This window comes from Capricornis sumatraensis, chromosome 1 (assembly GCF_032405125.1).
Source record: "Capricornis sumatraensis isolate serow.1 chromosome 1, serow.2, whole genome shotgun sequence".
Classification (NCBI taxonomy): domain Eukaryota; kingdom Metazoa; phylum Chordata; class Mammalia; order Artiodactyla; family Bovidae; genus Capricornis; species Capricornis sumatraensis.
In genome coordinates, this window is record NC_091069.1 from 252,952,701 (window position 1) to 252,974,756 (window position 22,056).

The 22,056-nt window shown below is 46.4% G+C and overlaps 1 protein-coding gene across 2 annotated transcripts in view; it reads right to left on the reverse strand.

Annotated features, from left to right (window-relative positions):
* RUNX1 (RUNX family transcription factor 1) overlaps positions 1-22,056 on the reverse strand; it is a 266,395-nt gene that overhangs the window by 59,461 nt on the left and 184,878 nt on the right. For both annotated transcript variants that reach the window (XM_068975391.1, XM_068975402.1), the window contains one exon: positions 6,877-6,981. In XM_068975391.1, the coding sequence (XP_068831492.1) occupies positions 6,877-6,981 (105 nt within the window). The remainder of the gene's footprint in view (positions 1-6,876; positions 6,982-22,056) is intronic.

Sequence of the window (22,056 nt, forward strand, 5' to 3'; positions counted from 1 at the left end):
TGATCTTGCAAAAATTATGTCAATTAAGGTATGTGTGGCTCTTTGTACAGTGCTGAGCAAACAGTCAGCACTATCGGAGTGTTTCATATTATTATTGAAAAGTGAAAGTGACAGTGTTAGTCGCTCAGTCATGTCTGACTCTGCAATCCCATGGACTGTATAGTCCACCAGGCTCCTCTGTCCATGGAATTCTCCAGGCAATACTGGGTAGCCATTCCCTTCTCCAGGGGATGGAACCTGGGTCTCCTGCATTGCAGGCAGATTCTTTACCATCTGAGCCACTAAGGGAGCCCATTATTATTATTATTGGGTATTTTTATTATTAAGAGAAAACAACATTTTAAAAGAAAATTGTATATTAGTCAATCACCAGAGCAATTCATAAACATTTCTGCTCATCCCATACTTCTCTGCCTAAACTTGATTTCAAATATTTTTCAGTCCATGATCGCCATAAGTTTATAGGCGTTTAAATGCATCTTTCATGCATTTCTTTTTTATTTGAAACACACTCGCCATAAACAAAGATTCTGTTTCTTCTCTCTGTATATATCTTCTTTCTCTCTCTCTCTATATATATATATATATGCTGCTAAGTCACTTCAGTTGTGTCCGACTCTGTGCGACCTCATAGACGGCAGCCCACGGGGCTCCCCCGTCCCCGGGATTCTCCAGGCAAGAACACTGGAGTGGGTTGCCATTTCCTTCTCCATATATATATGTATTATAGCATTGCTATTTGCATTCAACATCATAGAAAAAAGTTATATTCGTGTGATATAGTCTCAATAAAGCCCTTAACAAAAGCAATTGAGTGATGTGGAATGAAATCTATTTTAAATCGACCGATTTCAACTATAACTCTCCATAAAAATGTTGTTAGTTGGCAAGGCGCTAATGCCCCAGAAAGTAGCATATTCAAAAGTTTTTAAGTCATGGCTCCACCTAGCTATCCTGTTACTCTGAATCTCGAGAGTTCAAACACAGCAGGTACCTTGAAGGGCTACATTAACTCGAGGGCAGAAGTTGTCCTAGAAATGGTGAATATTTGTTTTACGAACCTTTTAAATTTTTAGTTACTCAATGTTCTAGATGTAACGGACACCTGGCCAGCCAGGTGATGGCTCATGCCCTCACAGTGACTGTCCAATCCTGAGCCCACCCCAGTGGGACACTCCCACCCCTGCCCTGCCCCTCAACCCCTCCTTAGCAAAGTATCTTTCTCTACAGCACTAAGTCACGCATTCAAATTATTTAGTGAAATATCTGCAGAGAATACACTTTGGTATCTCAACATTATCATATTACAGACACATGGGCTAAATTACAGACACATGGGCTGAGTGCTGGAATTTCCCATTAGGTTTCCTGAAATATTAAAAAAAATACATAAAAGCAATCTCAAATATCCTTTCCTTGAAAACTCTTTTCACTCAATCTTTCATGCTTAAAGAGAAGACCATTTTTTAATATCTTGACAAGCTTCTAAATATTCTACTTACAAACTGAAAACAGGTCCCACCTTGCAGCTTACAAGTACTATTCCAGCAGAAGTTGCTTACAAGTACTATTCCACTTCTGCTCATGTTCTTTCCCCATAATAATTTTAATTTTTCAGCAATTAATCATTTCTCTATTCACCTGAGATGTACAAATAACCCTGCAAGATGTGGCAAAAACAAGTTTTTTGACTTACTAAGGGGCAGGTCAGTTACGGAAAAGGGCAAGTGACACCTGAAATGGGAAAAAAAAAAAAATTCATTTCTCTTTGGAAGACACTTTTTGCTACAACTTCGCCACTGAAAACCAGGAAATTGGTTGGGAAACATCGAGTGATTCCATCAGCCTGGCCAGCAGGCTAGCAGCAGCACGTTCCTTAATTCTTAATTATCTTACTGGCAGGCTGAATGAGATAAGCTTTCCTTCCGGGTTTTTGCAAAAATGCTTTAAGTTGAAGGCTCCACGCCTGCCCTCAGGCACTGGGAATTGCCCTTTCTAGACAATCTTAGAGCTGGGACAAATGTGAGAAGTCATACAAGCCAACAACTAGTTTCAAAAATGAGAGTCCTGGGGCCAGGTCAGAGAGTCTAGAATAGGTCATGTGCAGATGGTGTGGTACGGGATGGGGAGGTAAATGCATGGAGAAAAGACGAATGGATGGACAGAGTGGGTTAGTATGAGGTATCAGGAGCTCCTCATTGTAATTCTGGCTGCATCACCAACTCTTTCTTTCCAACCTAAGCAGATCATTTCATTTCTCTGTGGCTGTTTTCCCTTATCAATGAGGCAATTAGCCCTAAAGGCTCTCTCAGGTCCCTTTGAGCTCTCATGGTCATTAATTTCACGAAACAAAAGAACTTTTCAAAACGATTCAACTTGGCTATGCTGAAACCATGTTGCCAGAATCACCCAGAATTCACAGCACCGTAATAATGATGGAAGGGACTTGGGAGATCTTACTATAGATTTGACGCTGCCTGGGCATTCTAATTTACATGCAATGACCTCTCTTAAAACTGCATTGAAAGTGAAAGTCGCTCAGTTGTGTCTGACTCTTAGTGACCCCATGGACTGTAGCCTGCCAGGCTCCTCTGTCCACAGAATTCTCCAGGCCAGAATAGTGGAGTGGGTAGCCATTCCCTTCTCCAGGGATCTTCTCAACCCAGGGACAGAACCCAGGTCTCCTGCACTGCAGGCAGATTCTTTACCATCTGAGCCACCAGGGAAGTCCAAGAATACTGGAGTAGGTAGCCTATCCCTTCTCCAGGGGATCTTCCTGACCCAGGAATCAAACTGGGGTCTCCTGCATTGCCAGTAGATTCGTTACCAGCTGAGCTACCAGGGAAGCCCTCAAACTACACTGGAAAGAATAATTCACAATACTCAAAACATGATAACAATCAGAAGATGTGTTAGATACACACACACGCAGAGGAACATTATTCAAGCATATAAAAGATACCCGGCTATTTACCATTTGGATGGACCTTGAGAGTGTTACGCTAAGTGAAATAAGTCACACAGAGAAAGACAAATACTATATCATCTCACTTATATGTGGAATCTTATGAAAAAAAAAAACCCACAAACTCACAGAAACAGAGAGTAGATTGGTGGTGGCTAGGGGTAGGGGATGGGGGAAAGGGATTAAAGGGTACAAACTTTCAGTTAGAAGATGAAAAAATTCTGGGGACCTAATGTATAACATGAACTATAGTTAACAGCACCACATTATATACTTGAAAACTGCTAAGTGGGTAGATCTTAAAAGTTCTCAACAGACAAACAAACTGTCACTACACGATGTGAAGGATGTGTTAACTAATCTCACTGCAGTAATCATGTCTCAGTGTAGACATATATCAAATAATCACGTTGTAAACCTTAAACTGACACAATAAGCCAGCGATATCTCAATAAAGTTGCGGGGGTGGGGCAATTCTGTTAACTTCTCTTAAAAAGAAAAAGTGGCTATGAACACAGTTTCATCAAAAAGTAGTTCCCACCTTGAATCAAGACACCCAAATGATAATAAGAAAAAGGCATGCTAAAGGTCCGCCTAGCTTCCAAGAGTGAAAAGGCAACGTTACCACAGTCACCCTGGGAGACTGTGCATTTGACCTTTTTCTAGAAGTCCCTTGTGAAATAGACACTCTCTACTTAAGCCTGTAACACCTCTTTATATCATACTTATATATATTCTTATATATACTTATAAATAGATATATATTTAATTTAATTTGCTTTTTAAGTTAATTGTTCCCCAGACCCCAAATTCCATTTGGCAGGAAAGACTGTAAAAACGGGTGCCTCTTTGGAGCCACTCCCTTCTGCCTACTCCAAAACCCTTCTCAATAATGACTGTTTTCTTAAGTCATAAGGCAGCAGGAAGTAGGGCCCACTGTATATACAGGCGGCCCATTACAATCACATATTTTTCCCCTCTGACTGCCAGTTCTTAAAAATTCAAGCGCCTGTCATTTATTTTCTGAAGTTCAATCACTGTTAGTTCTTTGAATCTTGCAGGAAAATACTGGCTATACAGCAAAAACTTTCCTTTTTTACGCATCAGTGAAGAGGGGCAGTGGAAGGCATATGGAGGGATCACCTGATTTAAGTTTCTTCCTGCTGGTAGGTTTGCCTTTGAACTCTCCCAGAGATAGCTGTTTTTTCTACTTTTACTTAATTTTTTTTTTAAACTGAGGTACAGGGTTTCCCAGATAGCTCAGTAAAGAATCTGCCTGCAAGGCAGGAGACCCTGGTTTGATTCCTGGGTTGGAAAGATCTGCTGGAGAAGGGATAGGCTACCCACTCCAGTATTCTTGGGCTTCCTGTGTGGCTCAGCTGGTAAAGAATCTGCCTGCAATGAGGGAGACCTGGGCTTGATCCCTGGGTTGGGAAGATCCCCTGGAGAAGGGAAAGGCTACCCACTGCAGTATTCTGGCCTGGAGAATTCCACGGACCATATAGACCATGGGGTCACAAAGAGTCAGATGGGACTTTCACTTTCACCTTTCATAGCTGATGTACAATATCATATATTTATAAGTTTCAGGTGTAAAACATAGTGATGCACAAGCTTTAAAGGTTATAGTCCACGTATAGTTACTATAAAATATTGGCCATACTCCCCGTTGTACTACATATCCTTGTGTGCGCGTGTGTGTTGGTCGCTCAGTCGTTTTCAACTCCTTGTGATGCCATGGACTGTAGTCCACCAGGCTCCTCTATCCATGGAATTTTCCAGGCAAGGATACTGGAGTGAGTTGCCATCCCCTCCTCCAACTATGAATCCTTGTATCTTATTTATTTTATGCATCATCATTTGTATCTCTTAACCTCCTGCTTCCATTTTTATTTTTTAAATTTTGTGTGCTTATTTATTTTTTTAAAGTCTTTATTGAATTTATTACAAGATTGTTTCTGTTTTATGTTTCAGTGTTTTGGTCACAAGGCATGTGGGATCTCAGCTCCACGCACAAGGATGGAACTCTCACCTGCTGCGCTGGAAGAAATCTTAACCATTGCACCACCAGGGAAGTCCACCTGCTTCTATTTTTCAAGAAAGGGATTCTACAGCCTCCTGAGTGAGCCTTTCTGGAAGTTTAAGTATCCTCAAGGTCAACCGCCTTCAACCTCACAGCGGCCTGCCCCCCATCCTGCGCCTGCTGTAATCTGAGCCTGCTTCCTCTTTGGTCCTCTGCGGAACGTCAGGGCGCCTGCGTGGTGTGTCTGGCGTGTTTAATGCAGGGTCACTAGGAGTCTTCAATTTGCCGTTCCTACTTTGGAAAGCTCCCAAGTTGGGTTTGGTTAGAACTGTGTGGTTCTGTGCCTGCGGTTTTCTTTTCACACAGAAATGGGAATTGGGGGTGGTTACCAAGTCCTGGAGTTTCCTGAGTCTGGGTGTGGCCAGAACATCTCCAGGTACTTAAAGAGAACAATCTGCAGGGCGGGGGAAATAAGGTCAGAAAGAAAACAGGCAAAGGGCACCAAAGAGGTGGTGAACGGACAGCTTGTCCTGAGGGGTGGTCCCTGGTGGGCGTGGTTGACTGACACAGCGCCCAGGGTGATCAAGGTACCAGGAGGCTGTGGCCGGGACTCCAGGGAAGACTGCCGGAAGTTATAGTGCTCACAGGATGACCTATAGACAGCCGTGCCCCAGGGGCCACCAACACCACCACAGGGCAGGTCCTCTTGGACTAGGGGGCAGGGAGCGCCGGGGCACCCTGAGACGCAGGCAGGGAGGCGTAACTGGAGATCGCTGGCATTTCCTGATTTCATTCTCCGTGCCAGGCACACAGCACTGTCTCCTTCAAGTTATAGAGAAGCTCTCATTAACATCCCCATTTTACAGATGAAGAAACTGAGGTTCAGAGAGGCTCCATAACTTCCTGAAATCTTAAGCACCTCAGCCCCACACTCCACTTGTTTGGCCCAGCACTCAAAATGCTTAACCACTTCACTTTACGACCTGACACGCCTGCCTCTCAACTTCCTGGCCTAGCAGGAAGCCCAGTTTTGCACCCCTTACCCCCACCCTGAGAACAGAGGATATTATTTTTCCCACCGGGGGCCTGACATGGTTAGAAGGCATGCAGATGCCGGGCTGCGGCTCCACGCAGCTCAACAGATCCACAAGTGTAACCCAGCCTCTATCCAAGGGAAGGGTGTGGTTCTGGAAAAGAGTGCTACTCTTGTGTTTACTCAAAGATAGTCATTAAGTCACCGTGAAGACATTTTTCTGCAGACTAAACAACCCCACTCCTTTTTTAAAAAAACTTTTCTCGCAGGAGCTATTTTTCTGGTACCATCTTTCTGTATTTGCTGGTTTTCCCCCAGGCATTCCTCCTGCCTCCCATTCTCTATTTTAAACAATCCTGTCATAAAATTTCGATCTGTGGCACAGAAAGAAAAGGGTCATTTGGATAGACTTCATCCCCAGCCTCCAAATGAATAAAAGACCGGCATGGATGGTAATCAGCCCCTTGTGGTCCACTCTGACCCCCTGGACTTTTTGGGGCCACCTCTGTGCCTGGCCAGTCTTCCATGGAACTTTACCACATATTTGGTCCTTAGGCCCGTACTGTCCCCAAATGATTCTAACATGCACTTGAGTCAGTCTGATTTCTTTCTGCCCTCTAAAAGGAATCTTCGAAAAAGAGCCTGGAGCCCAGAGACAGCCTATGACAAGTGAAAACGTCAAAAGTAAAATTCTCTCTCTCTACAGGGGCCTGACCTTCCCCTCTGGCAGAGGTTTCAGCCACATCTGGATGATCTGATTGAACGCAAGGCTTCGGAGACATGGTCCCTGGTGACTGAGTGTACCAACTGGGGCGGGGGATGGGGGGGTGCCAGCCCCGAAGGGGGCCCACTTACTTCGAGGTTCTCGGGGTCCATCCACTGTGATTTTGATGGCTCTGTGGTAGGTGGCGACTTGCGGTGGGTTTGTGAAGACGGTGATGGTCAGAGTGAAGCTTTTCCCTGTTGGAACACAAAAGAGAGCAAAGAAGGATGAGGCGATGGCCTGATTATATTGCTGGGTAATTCAAAATTAACGTATGCTTTCCAGCCCTCGTCCTGGAAAGGGGGCAGGGCTTGAGCGCACGTTGTTGGTTTTTCCAAGACTCCTTTTAGTTTGGCTTTGCTGACATTCTGGAAAGTACAACTATGCTGTCTAGATGTGGCACGTCTGGTAGTCACATGGCTTTCGTTTGGTCATTAATAACACAGGATCAAGAGAGATTCAGATGTGTTTACTTTTAGGTCGAGAGCCCAGGAACATAGGGGCAGATTGGCAGATAGAAACCCCCATGTCCTCCCTTTCAATAAGCTCAGGGCAAAAGGAGTAAAAGAACCCATTTTTGTCTTTCTTTGTACCTCCAAGGATTAGGAGAGATAGAATTTCTGAGGATAGGCTTAATTGGAATGATTCTGTCTGTATTTTGAAAATACTAATTGTTGGTGATTTAAAATATTATTTTGATTATTCCATAGGCAGGCACGGGGTTGGCCAGACAAGGATATGTAACTGACAGATTCAATGACAATTTGGAGCATAAATATGCACATGGATTTCCATCTAAGTGTCTTATACATACTCACGAAATGTGAGTATGTACTCATTGCATACACGTCATGCAGTGTTTTTAATAATTTTTTAAAAATGTTTAAAACATAATTTATAATAAAAATATTAATATATAAATACATTAGTTATTTAAAAGCATTTCTTCTTGGCAAAGTGGTTCAGAGAATGTCCTCTGGGTTTGAATTCCGGCTAACTGACCTTAAACAAGTCACTAGTCTTCCCTGTGCCTGTGTCCTTACCTTGAAGATGGGTACACATCACTTCTTCTACCTTATAAAATTGTACCTGTGTGCGTGCTAAGTCACTTCAGCCATGTCTGACTCTGTATGACCCTATGGACTGTAGCCTGCCAGGCTCGTCTACTCATGGGATTTTCCAGGCAAGAATAATGGAGTGGGTTACTGTGCCCTCCTCCAAGGGATCTTCCAGACCCAGGGATCGAATCTGTGTCTCTTATAGTTCCTGCATTGGTAGGTGGGTTTTATTTGGGAAACCCATAGAATTGTGGAGGAAGTTAAATGAGTTAATATGAGTAAAATCATTAAAACAGCATCTGGCATCTGGTATTCAAAGGTGTGTGTGTGTTTCTGTGTGTGTAGAGAGAGAGACAGAGAGAGGCACAGCTCTCCCTGCAAGACAGAACATTTAGGTTCCCGTACACATCTTTAACCTCTCCAGATCTCAGTTTCCTGGTTTGCAAAACGAAGGCGTTCATGGGATACATACAGTGTCACAGCTCACTCTGGTCTTATCTTTGAGATAAGTCCCATTGTCCATCTCCACAGGTAGGCGTGTGCCTACACCCAGGGTGCTTCCCCTGCCGCCTGAAACGTCAGCATTTCAGATTCCATTAAAACACTGTCTTTCCTTCCTAGGGCTGCTTTAACAAATGATCACAAACTAGGCGGCTTAAGGGCCTCCCTGGTAGCTCAGCTGGTTCAGAACCTGCCTGCAGTCCAGGAGACCCTGGTTTGGTTCCTAGGTTGGGACGATTCCTCGGAGGAGGGCATGACAACCCACTCCGGTATTCTTGCCTGGAGAATCCCCATGAACAGAGGAGCCTGCCAGGCTACCATCCATGGGGTCTCAAAGAGTCGGACATGACTGAGAGACTAAAGCACAGCACAGGTGGCTTAAGGGCTTCCCAGGGGGCACTAGTGGTAAAGAACCCGCTTGCCAATGCTGGAGATGCGAGAGAAGTGGGTCTGATCCCTGGGTCAGAAGGATCCCCTGGAGGAGGAAATGGCAACTCCAGTAATGCCACCGCAGTATTCTTGCCTGGAGAATCCCATGGACAGAGGAACCTGGCGGGCTACCATTCATAGAGTTGCAAAGACTTGTCACGACTGAAGCAACTGGGCATGCGTGCATGCAGGTGGCTTAAAACAACTGAAACTTATAGTCTCCTAGTTCTGGAGGCCAGAAGTCCAAAACGGAGGTGTCGAGTGGGGAAAGAATTCTTCCTGGTCTCGCCCCAGCTTCTGGTATTACTAGCAGTCCTTGGCTCTCCTTGGCTTGTGGCAGCATCACTCCAGTCTCTGCCTCCTTCCTCACATGGCCGCCCTCCCTCCGTGTCCTCTGTCTTCAAATCTCCCTCTCCTTATAAGGACACCCGTCATTGGATTTAGGGCATACCCTACTCCAGTACGGTATTTCCCTTCACTTGACTATATCTGCAAGCCCCTATTTCTAGATAAGGTCACATTCTGAGGTTACTCATGGACATGACTTTTTAGGGAATGCTAATCAACTCAGTGAGTTTCCCTGGTGACTCAGTGGTAAAGAATCCACCTGTCAATGCAGAAGATGTGGGTTCAACCCCTGGGTCGGGAAGATCCCCTGGAGAAGGAAAGGCAACCCACTCCAGTATTCTTGCCTGGAAAATCCCTGGACAGAGGAACCCGATGAGATACAGTCCATGGGATGGCAAAAGAGTTGGACATGACTGAATGACTGAAAGACAACAACATTCAACTCAGTACAAACACTAAACGTCATAAGGGTTCCAGTCGCAGCACTGCAAGTGACCACTGTTTTCTAGGTTTTACCTGTGGGTTCTACACACGGGAAACAGTCTTACTCCTATGGTGGCCTTCCTATAACCATCCCATTTTTTGTTTTCTAAAAATTTTTATTGAAGTATAGTTGCTTTACAATGTTGTATGTTTCAGGTGCACAGCCAAGTGATTCATATACATATATATATATATATATAGTCTTCCACAGATATTTATATTTATATATATATATATATATATAGTCTTCTGCAGATTCTTTTCCATTATAGGTTATTACAGGATATTGAATGTATTTTCCTGTGCTAGTCAGTAGGTCCCTGTTGTTTATCTATTTTATACATAGTAGTATGTATCTGTTAATCACAAACTCCTTATTTCTCCCTCTCTGCCCCTTTCCCCTTTGTTAACCATAAGGAATTAACCATAATTCACCTGCAATGCCAGAGACCCTGGTTCAATTCCTGGGTTGGGATGGTCCGCTGGAGAAGGGATAGCTACCCACTCCAGTATTCTTGGGCTTCCTTGGTGGCTCAGCTGGTAAAGAATCTGCAGTGCAGGAGACCTGGGTTTGATCCCTGGGTTGGGAAGATCCCCTGGAGAAGGAAAAGGCTACCCACTCCAGTATTCTGACCTGGAGAACTCCATGAACTGTGTAGTCCACGGGGTTGCGAAGAGTCGGACATGGCTGAGCGACCAAGTTAACAATCATCCTATCCTTGATTTCCTAAATGACAACATAGATCACTGTCTTCCTAATGTTGGCATTTTCAGGACTGTGTAGAACTTACAAGTTTTCAAGCACTTTCCTATATACTATTTTATCTGGTCCTTCCAGCACTCTCATGAAATAAACAAGACAGATTTCATTGCCTTTGGTTAACAGACAACAAAGCTATGACTCAGAGAGAGTGAGTGCCTTGTCCAAAGTCACACAGCTTAGATACACAGAAAACCCAGATCTCCCAGCTTTGTGTTTCATATTATTGTCATGAAGTCCCCAAGCTCTACCTTCAAACTCACTGGCACCAGAACTAGCAATCCAGACTTGTGTGGTCCCTTCACCATACTCAGCCACTGCCCTCAAAAGAGAACACAGTCCTGGGGATAATAATGGTTCCAAACCGTACTCAACAGCTAATTGAGAGCCTGGGTTATAGTTCAAAACTACTTTCTTCCTGAGCTGAATTTAGGCTCCTGGCACTTAATGCCAGCCCCCTGGTTAACCACAGAGACTGCCCTACTGAATTGGGAAGAAAATTCAACCAAAGTGAATATTTGCAAAATCACTGCTTGTAATTATAATTAAAATTTTACTATTTTATGCCCATCATTTTATGTGCAGTCAAGAAGTGTCTGTCCGGCAAAAGCTACTAGGTGGAGCATTTTGGCCCCAGTAACTATGGCTCATGAAGGTGGAGGTATTCCGGCTCACAACGGAGCCCTTGTGTACAGCTTTGAACACCACGACATCTGCTCATGACCTCATAGACAGCAGCAGTAAGTGATGACATTTGGCTCACAGGTGTGTGTGACATTTTTCCACTCTAAGAAAGCTCTGCCTTCTACTTCCTTGTATTCTTCTGTGCAGACCTGGCACCGAACTTGACACCTGGGGACTGGCCTGCCAGTGGGCACTTCAGACCCTCGGAGCCCCTGCCCTCTGCCCTCTGCCCACACCCCCACTATATCATGGCCACGCCCCACCACACCCTGACCACGCCCCATCACACCTAGCCACACCCCAGCCACACCCCGCCGAGACACAGCCCTTCCTGGCCAGCACCTGCCGTGATGGTATATGCACCCATGGCCTAATGTGTTATTAGCCAAATTCCCTCATCAAAATGACCTATGGGCCTGGTATTTTAAGTGCGTAGGTGTGGAGAGTGAAAGCCTCAAGTGTTTTTCTCAGGAAGCTGTGGGCAGACTAGTAGGAAGGCAGAGGAGAGCAAAGAAAAGACAGTTCAGCTCCATAACCACCACCCTGAAATCAGCTTTTCAGGATCAAACATGGGGCTGGGAGACGGGGCTGCCATAGAAAGAACTGATGTTCCCATGTGTAGCCTGACTGGGTTCTTTCATGGAGAGGCTGGGCGGCTCCTTGCAGCCCATGGTGGGACCTGAGGTGCCCCCGGCTGTGTTGCTGAAAGACCGTGGCCCTGGCCTCCGGAGGGGACGAGCTGCAGGGTCACGGAGGTGGCCCTGTGTAGGTTCACAGCGGAGGGAGCCAAGGAAAGGGGAACACTCAGACCTGCCTTCTCCTGCCCACAAACCTCACTCAGTCAGCACCCTGAGTTCTGGCCAGTGGTTGGGTCCAGGAGGAATTCGATTTAGAAGCACACACACTAGGACTGAATTAAGAAGGTGGAAGAAACCACGAAGGAGAGAAGGGCTGTCTTGACTTATAAAGCCTGGAAGCCGCACAAGACGAGAACTTGATTACACAACCCCATGGCAGTGCCAAGGCATGGGTGCTAGTAGTTAACAATGCGGGCTGCCTGGGTTCAAATGCCAGCTCTGCCCCTCACTAGCTGTGCGACCGTGGGCAAGTGACTTAGCCTCTCTGAGGGGCTTCATCATCTGTAAAACAGGGGTGATCATGGTCCTTCCATCTCACAGTGCTGTTATGCAAATTACATGAAATAAGGCATTAGCAAATATCAGTTTAATTATCATTAAAGATAATTCAAACACAGTTCCACAAAGATCACAGCTGCAGGCAGTCCCGTGAGGCGGGGCTGGTGGCAATTCGGCATCGAGGTCTGATGATGGGCAGTGAGCAGAGCCTTAGTGTTTGCAGGTGGTGCTAATGGAGCTCCTTCAGGTTCATCCTCTCTTCTCTAGAAAATTCCAGCAGACCCAGGTGGAGCACACAGGACCAACAGGCAGGCAAGGATGGGGCCTAAAAACCCATCAGGAAAACTGCACAGTCAACTGGAACTTCAAGTTCAAGGTCACTCCTGCCCTGCCAGCTGGCCACCTTTGTAAGGCACAATTGCAACTGGCTGAGCCACTTGACAACCAGCCAGCCAAACGCTCCCCCCATCCCCCCCAACCCCAGAGCATGTGTTGTTCCCCACGACACCACTATGTTCATCCAAATGCCAGCACAAAATAACTAAGTGCTTTATTTAGTTGGGAAGAAGGTCACGGGGCGCGTCTTCCTGGACGTCGGCTACCACCGACATGCTTTCCAAGGTGAGGCAGGGATGAGGCTCCAAGTCTCTGCTTTCTCCGGCTCCACGTTTACCAGCCACGGGGCTGGTGGACTCGGGCAGCTGGCTGTGGTCTCATAAAGCCACGGCTGGACACTGCAGTTCCGCCAGGGCCCCAGGGCACCACGCCACTTCCTCACCACATCTGGAAGTGGCGAAACCTCAGGATTGCTGCAAATGGGCGCCCTGCTCCCCCTCCAAGGGCAAGGGTGGGGAGAAGAGTAGAAGATGAAAAGGTGATTCAAGATTATCTGGGGCCTGAGAGTGGAAGCAGGTCCTTAGAAGTTCATCAGGTCACGGCAATGAGCCCCTATGGCCATGGGCGTGTCTCCCTCTGTCTGAACTCTTGTGCTCATTTAGTTCATGGGCAGCCAAGCCGCCCGCACTGGGCTCATTGTTTCGGTCACTCTCCTTGGTGAAGGTTTGGACCCCGTGAGTCATCTTCTCCTTTTTGGGGCCAGTTTCAGTTGGGATGTGAAACTTGCCCTTTGTCACGCAAGGGCAGGCTGTGTGCACCAAGGACCGTCTGCTGAAAGGGGTCACATAGCTAACGAAACGCAATCACAACATTTTCCACTCATCTGTGCATCTTTGTCGGGAGACTGGTTGAGTTCACACACTTTAAGCAACCAAGAGAGTGAGAAAGGAAAAGTCAAAAGAAAAAAAAAAAAAAACGCAACTTTGGAAAACGAAGAAAGCCAGGGAAAGCTCAAGTTTTGCTCTTTGCAAATTCTGGAAATGCCAGAAGATTTTGAGATGCGGCATGAAAATTTCTCCTCTTACTATGTAGTTTGTGCCCGGGTCTAATTTTGATCACCCAGTAACTAAATATGAAAATGAACAAATCCTCAGAGATTTTGGGAGAAATCTGAATCGAGGATGTTTTTCACAAAGTATCTTAATTTATGTTTTTCACTTTTCCACTGGAACAAGCTAATGGCCAAAATGCATGCTTTTGCTCCTCAACCATTTCCTTGCCCAAACACGTACCACTATTTTTGACACTGGGGCTGTTTAATTATTTATTTGGGGATTTCTGAGTAGGAGACAGATTCTTCAAGTGGTGCAGAATTTCCTGGTTTCTCTGAATTGAACTGAGGTGACGATATCAGTGTGTGTCCACTTGGATGCAAAGTGCCCATGTTTAAAATGTCCTTTTCCCATAGCTCCTGCAGCCATGCAGGAAGAATGCAGGGGGCGCTGCCAGATATTGGCACAAGGACAACCTCCCCAAAGTTGCCTGAAAGTCAAGTGTTTAAAATACAGAACTAAGTTTTCCAGAAAAAATCAGCATGCATTGGATATGATGGAGCATTTGAAAAACAGCAGTTTGCTTGGAGAAAAGCCAAAACACGCCAAGTGTTTTCTCTGGAGCTGTTCTAGAAAAATGAGTTGTTTGAGGACAGGGACCGTCTTTTATTAATCTTTGCATCTTCTGTTCTGAGGCAATAGAAAAATGTTTGATAAATGGATCAGTGAATTATTCTGTAAAGTTGCAGTTTGACAGCTGGTTCTTTATGATGTCTGACTTCACTTGGAAGGTTTGACTCTCCTTTTCAGTGGCCTGGGTGTGAGCTCTGCTTTAGTAAGCGAATGGTTGGACAAGTCCTTCTCTTCATGAGAAGCATTAACCAAAGCCCAAAGAACCACGATGCTCTCACATGATTTTTGCATTTCTTCCAGAGGAGGCTGGCGGGCTACAGTTCATGGGATTGCCAAGAGTCGGACAAGACCCAGTGACTAAGCACAGCATACCCGCTAGATATCACAGTCCCTTTCTGATCTTCCTTTTTCCTTTTGGTGTCCCAGTGCCTGCGCATCTCAGATGAGCAACCAAGGTTAATCCTTGCAGCCCAAACACCTCTAGGGCCTTGAATTCACAGCTTCTTTAGGCCAAGGCCACACCTTCTGCTCTGTGTTTCCACCCTGGGGAGCCCTCTGGTTGGCGCACTCCAATTCCCTATTCTCCATCCATCAGGGCAAATGCCACACGGGACAGCTGACCACGGTGACCTCCTGTGGCTGGCCTAGTCCTGGCCCTGACCCGATGGTGCCCACAGCCCAGTGCCTGAAACACAGAGCCTAAGGCCACCTGGCGCCGTGACAGAGAAGCCCAGGGGTGGGCATTCTGCAGGGAAACCGGCATCAGGGTCCTCAGGGCCTGCTCGCCAGCCTGTTGGCACCCACAGCTCTGCTGCAGGAGGCTAGGAGGGCGGGTGGGGGACAGAGGCTGAGCAGGAAGAAGAGGGAAGATCCAGGCAAGACTGCAGGGCCTGGTAGGCGGGGCCTACAGGGAACTGATTTCTAGAAACAGTGACATTTACCTCTGTATCCGAGGGTTCAGCACCTGCAAATTCAACCCCAAAACAACCTTGGATCCCACCTCTGAGCTCCCAGCTACACTCCCAAAGCCCTATCTACTCTTTAGCCTGCAGCCCCAGCCTCTTCACACCATTTGTATATGGTGATGTCAATTCCCTGATTAAAACCTCTGTTTTGCTAGGATCAGACCAGATTCCCAGCATGGGATGTCAAGGCCCTCTCGGCTGGCTCCTCTCCCACTGAGTTTTCTCTGCTTGGACATCCTTCCTGATGCCTTCACCTGGACAGCCACCTCGTCATGCTGAGATGTCTCCACTGAGATGACAAGTGGTCCGGAAAGACCCCTGAGCTTGTAGTGGGTGGGGCACCTGGTGGTGCATTTTGCCTCGGTCACTCCTGTCCTTTCACCCTGGCACTGGCCCCTCAAAACAGCAACATCTGTTAGCTGGGGGACCCCCTCACTGACCCCTGCAGGCTGTGGCTTCTTTCTGGCTGACCTTTGTGTCCCCGGGGCTAGCCCAATGCCCAGCACATGGCAGAGGCACACTGTTCATCTGATCAATGAATGAATGAAATACCCTCATGGAATGACCTCTGTGGGTGGAGGACAGTTCTAATAAAGTAGCCGTGGGGGCTAGACTTCTTTGATCAAAGACAGTCCAAAGCCTGTGAAAAATTCACCAGTGAAAACAGAGAACATCAGGTCGATCACAGGGTATGACTATACCTGAGATGACTATATTATTATTATTATTCCTGTGTTTATGTACAGATAAATACAGCAAATGCCTGGGATAATTATATTATTATTATTATTCCTGTGTTATTTATGAATATTAATGAAATTTCTGCTGTGTCTGACAGGCATTCTCATTTTACAAGCTTCTTTGGAAGATAAAGGAACATAAATTCCTTGCCAATGAGGAGTGGAAAGTGGAAATGGTATCGTTCTTGCCTTGCTGATTCAGGGGGACACGGGCTAACACCTGCCCAGTCTCTGCCCCCCTCCCTTAGAGAGTCTCCTGTAGAAAAAAGGATGACATGGAGGTGAGTCATACCTCTTTCTTCCTAAGTCTTGTTACACACACATCATCTTTGAATCACTCTAAAAACCTTTTGTGGTGTGTATGAAGGGCGCTGGTATACCTACTGTGCAGATGAGGAGAGTGAGGCCAGCACACCTACGTGAGTCCAGCAAGCAGGCCACCTGCTGGTACTTTGTCACACTACCTTCCAAAGAGCCACAGGATTGGCACAAACAGATGCATGCATAGTTATCAGGAAACGGAGGACTATCAATTGGGACATGATGGCCGTGGGGGCCTCTTGAGTCCATGGATTTTGGAAGAATGCAAGACACATCTTCAAGCCAACAGCCAGGTGTATCGATTCTCTGCTAAGATGTGGCCAAAAAAGAAAAACACGTGTGGATGTTGGCTTGTGTTTTCTCAACATGCTGAGATACAACCTTAAGATGGCCTGCAGGGGAACAGCCAGGAGGTCCTGAAGTGCGTGGTCCAAGGTGCCGCTGTGGAGCAACTATAAACCCCCCTCCACTTGGGTGGAGTCAGCAATTACCTAGCAGGAAGAATGCGATGCCGCCGGGTGCCAGCCTGGAGAGCCGGCGACAGGACAAAGGGATTATTCTGCCTCACTGTGAAAATGGCAGTGTTTATTGTTAAAATATGATCGGGAACTAAAGGGGCATGTATGAATCATAAATATTTGCATGCCGTTTATGTCTGGACAAAGGAGTTGAGAAGACTTCTTTTCCCATGAAAAACAGTGCCTTGGATTATAGTACATATTTAATTTCGTCCCTTCCATTGCTGATCTGAAATTACGCATAACTCTTTCGTGACCTGAGAGCTAGCTCTACGGGGGCCAAAGGATCACGATAAGGGCCTGATATCTCAGAGAAAAGTCACTCATTTAAACAAATAAAAAAAAGCAGGTGCCGGTTGTATTATTTGTTAGGAGCTCACAGAGCTGCCATCAGCGACTCTGCAGAATTAGGGTCATAGCAATGGACCTTGCCATGACAAGTAATAACCCCTAAAGACTGTATTATTTCAGGCAATCTTCACTGCACTCCATCCCCTTTGGACAACGTTTGAATTGGGCTCAGATAGGTCAAGGAATTTGCCCACGGACACACAGCTCTGAGCCAGTGCTTCTTGCCTCCACCTCTCCCCAAGGGAGGGACATTTGGCAAATTCTGCTGACATTTCTTGTTGTGAGCACCCAGGACTGGAGGGAGAATGCTCCAGGCTACTGGATAGAGGCCAGAGATGCCACTAACCATCCCCAAATGCAGAGCATGGCCCCCACAAAGAAAAATCAACCCGAAACATTACTGGTGCCCAGGATGAGACGCTGTACTCCCAGCGGTGAATCTAGGACCGCCCATGCAGTAAGCACGAGGCTCTACTGCCTGGGGTGGTCACTCATTTGGATATTTAATGAGTCCCCACTCTGTATCAGGCACCGGTCCACTGATATCACACAGGGCTTCTCTAGTTCAGGGTGGAATCTCCTGTGTTTTGAAAATTCTTGGAAGGCAGTCTCTTGGGGACTCTGGGGCCCACGTTCATCCTTTCCCAGGTGCTGGGGTCTCAGCATCACCATGCCCCCACGTGTGCCTGCCTGCCATAGCTGGTCCTTCACACCTGCAGCCGCCCAGGAACTCCCACGTGGAGAGTTAACCAGTCTGAGGGTGTGACACACAGCTGACCTCCACGCCAGATGTGGGAGCTGATGACTTTACTGAGGGAAACGCACAGGAAGCGGATGGGGCAGGCAAGGTCAGAGTGAGGTCCCCAGGCAGAGTCCATGCAACCAACCAACCAGAGTCCGCAGTCACAGCAAAGCATATTCAAGAAATTCCTCCTATATGGATGAACCTAGAGCCTGCTACATGGAGTGAAGTCAAGTCAGAAAAACAGTGTGCGTGAACACATACATATGGAATTGAGAAAAACGGTCCTTGATGATCCTATTCGCAGGGCAGGAATAGAGATGCAGACATAAAGAACGCCCTCGTGGACACAGCAGTGGAAGGAGAGGGTGCCACGGACTGAGACGGTAGCGCTGAAACATATGCATTACCAGGCATGAGATAGGTCGCTAGCAGGAAGCTGCTGTATAACACAAGGGGCTCAACCCCGTGCTCTGGGAAAAGCTAGACGGGTAGGGGAAGCGGGTGGGAGGGAGGCTCAAGACAGAGGGGACATATGTATACTGACGGCCAATTCTCATGGTTGCACAGCAGAAACCAATACAACGTTGGACAGCAATTATCCTCCAGTTAAAAAGAAATTTTAAAAAAAGAGAAAATTCCACCTGTAGGAGACACCACCATGATTCAGTGAGAATGCCAGAGGACTCTTTTCTTTTTTTCCCAGACCTCTTTTTAAGCCATCTTTTGCTGAATCTTCTTGTAGCAAACAAGTGATGGCAGAACCAACATGGAGCTGGTGGGAGAAAGCTCTGGAAGAACCCAGATCTCTGTCTGTCTGTGGTCCCTGCGAAGATAGCCTTCTGGCAGGTAACCAAGGCTTCCCAGGGATGGATGGCAAGTCAGCCTCCATCCGTCCCTGCATCTCCCCAAGGTGTGCAAACCGACTCCTTTTTGGTCTCTGTAAGGTATCGGTCAGCGACGCACACCAGGGCCTTGCTTTTAGCGCCTTGTAGCTCAGGCGGACACTGTGCACTCACATCAATTCATGTTCCTGGATGAGTGGATCTTTGGGCCCTGACTGGTGCCTGATGGATAGGGACAGGCACTGAGAAGCCAGCTGTGCACTTTTACTGCTTTTGACGGTCCCCATGGACCTGCACCTGCGTGATTCCTAAGGGAGAGACTGAAAGGAGGGGGGCAGTCCTCCAGGAAGAGATTTTCCTGCCTCCCTCCTCCACCTGCAATGGAGAGACCCCCCTCCACCTGCAGTCTCTTTTTCCGGCAGCCACACACACCCCGACCCAGGAGATGCAGAAATGGTGCAGTTCTGTGTATACAGAACTCTAGTATATTTTGATATTTAGAAAAAGACTTTCATATTTAGTGATGTCCTGTACTTTTTAAAATTCTGTGTGAACTTTCTGATTTAAGTTTTTCATAAATTTTGTAAAGAGGCAGAAAGTGCTAGGAAAAAAAGAGGAGACATTTTACCACTGATCATAATCAGTGTGAGAGGCCAGCCCAGGTTTTCTCAGTCTCAACGGCGTGACTAATGTTCTGCATGGTAGGGCTGTCCTATGCACTGCGGAATGGCCTCTGCTCTCCCACCACTGGGTGGGACACAACCAAAAATGTTTGAAGATATTGCCAAATGTGGGGACCCACTGTGGGAGACCACCATGAAAATTGATAAGCAGATACACAGATAAGATCTATCAACTCTAACCAGCCCTGAGGTTTCAAACAAGATGGGGAAATCAGAAAAATGTCTGGACCGACCCCGGGTCGTAGGTACTGGAAACACACCATTTAAAGAGGTGAAAGCTGTGTTAGGATACGAGTTTAAACTGTTTCTTATTCGTTATAGACAGAAAGACAGTGACTATACTCTGTACAGTGATTTCAAATGGAATCAAGGAAAAACATCTCTAAAAACCCCAAATCAATGCCTGGAGCAACCTGGAGCACTTCCACCTCCAAACAGGCCCATCCCACCTTGCCTCCTCCGCTGAGATCTGATAAGCACACAGATCACCAACTGCGCTCAAACGCCCATATTCCTGTGCACTGCCTTTGTTTGCGCCAAGGAAGTCTCCTTTGTTTGCATACGGTGACTCAGTTAAGGCCACACACCACCAGCAGGAGGGTGCTGGCCAGACCTCCCATTCACCAGACCCAGGAGAGTCCTTGATGGGAGGCTGGGGGTGGGGCTGGGGGTGGAGAAGGCACAGCTCTGAGGCCTAGGCTGCGCCTACATTCTTTTGAACTGTGGTGTTGGAGAAGACTCTTGAGAGTCCCTTGGACGGTAGGAGATCAAACCAGTCCATCCTAAAGGAAATCAGTCCTGAATATTCATTGGAAGGACTGATGCTGAAGCTGAAACTCCATTACTTTGGCCACCTGATGCGAAGAACAACTGACTCATTGGAAAAGACCCTGATGCTGGGAAAGATTGAAGACAGGAGAAGGGGACCGCAGAGGATGAGATGGTTGGATGGCATCACCGACTTGATGGACATGAGTTTGAGCAAGCTCTGGGAGATGGTGATGGGTAAGGAAGCCTGACATATTGCAGTCCAAGGGGTCGCCAAAAGTCGGACACGACTGAGCGACTGAACTGAACTGACGTCCTTAATGATGCTTTGAAATCTCACAGTAAAAGTAGGGATTCACTCAAGTTGAGAAAAAGACAGGAAATGTACTTCCATCTTCAATAAAAACAGTGTAAGTGGCTCCTACATGAAAGCTTCCTCACCAAGGAAACCAGAGGAAACACATTCTGAGTCCACTGACAGGATGGCCACAGGGTCTACTGAAGGTATCTACTGCTGGGATCACCTTACAATTTTGGGGTCTTCAGCAATCTGAAACCCTTGGCGATGGAGGAAGTTCAGTGACAAAATAGAGTTTCTAAATGGGATTCACTGCCTGATATAGCCTAATAGAGACTGCAACGTGCTAGAATCTCAAATTAGTGCCAACAACAGGAATGCCAGGGAAAGCTTTGTTCTCAACGTGGACTAAATAATACATCTCTGTCGAATATGGTACTCGCATCAGGACCAATGACAGAGGGTAAGTGTTGCTGGAAGTCCACTAATGCATGCTCATAAACATAAAAATCTTAAAGAGCAGCAATCCATCCCCCACACCCTGAGACCAAATTGATAAAACCAGAAACCTTTGAAAGTATTCATTCATAGGCAGCTCGTTAAAGCTACACTGCTCACTTATTAATTTCTGTTAATTGCTTTTGGGGGGCTTCATATGAGATGTTATTAGTATAGATTTAGTCCTCGAAGATAATTTGGTCCAGGAAGTCTTTTCAGTGGAAGTACACACACACACACACACAGCATACACACACACATAAACACACACACACATAAACACACACACACATAAACATACACACACACACCCCTTGTGACTGAAAGTCCAATAGATCCTTCAAAACTACATAACCCTTCCATACTAACAGTACATGGTTATTCCTAAACAACCCCTTTCTGATCTGACAATGTTTTATAATCACCAACAGTAAGAAAACACTCATCAGGCTGTATACCATCTCTCTTTTCAGCAAGTCATTTTTCTTTAAAAATAATAAAGAAGAGGAAACAGAATACGCTCTTCCATGACCAGTCTTCTCCACCCTCTCTCGCCCCTCGCCAACCAGCACAAAAAAAAATACAAAACTGATTTATTAGAACCAGTGCAGCACTGAAGCCATTGGCTGGATCACTGTTTATGTCTATAATGCTTGCTGCTGAAACAGGAAGCTCTAAAAATCACTCAACCATTATTTCTCTCGGAAGCGCTTTCTGACTGATAGTCTTCTGTCCCCACCAAAAAGAGCTGCTTCAACCTAAAGCAAGTGGGCTGGCAAGGAAGGAGTTTGCAGGGGCAGGATGGGCAGTGGGGGAGGGTGGGAGTGGTGGACAGAGTCCAGCTTCTGCCCATCAACTCTTAAATATTGTTCATACAAATAACCTCAACTTAAAAACGCTGTCTAACATCATCAACAATACCTGGCACTTCATAAAATCAGCAAGAAAACCATGAAGAGATCAATCATGAAGGTACGTGTTCCAGGCACAGGCATTTTTCAAGAAAGCTCTCCTCCTTGGTCTTTGCCACGACACCAAGTGGGACAGGAACTGCTGGGTGGTGGGCAGCAACTTGTTTTGAGGAAAGGTTACTCTTTCATGGGCAAATGTGAAACAGAATGAG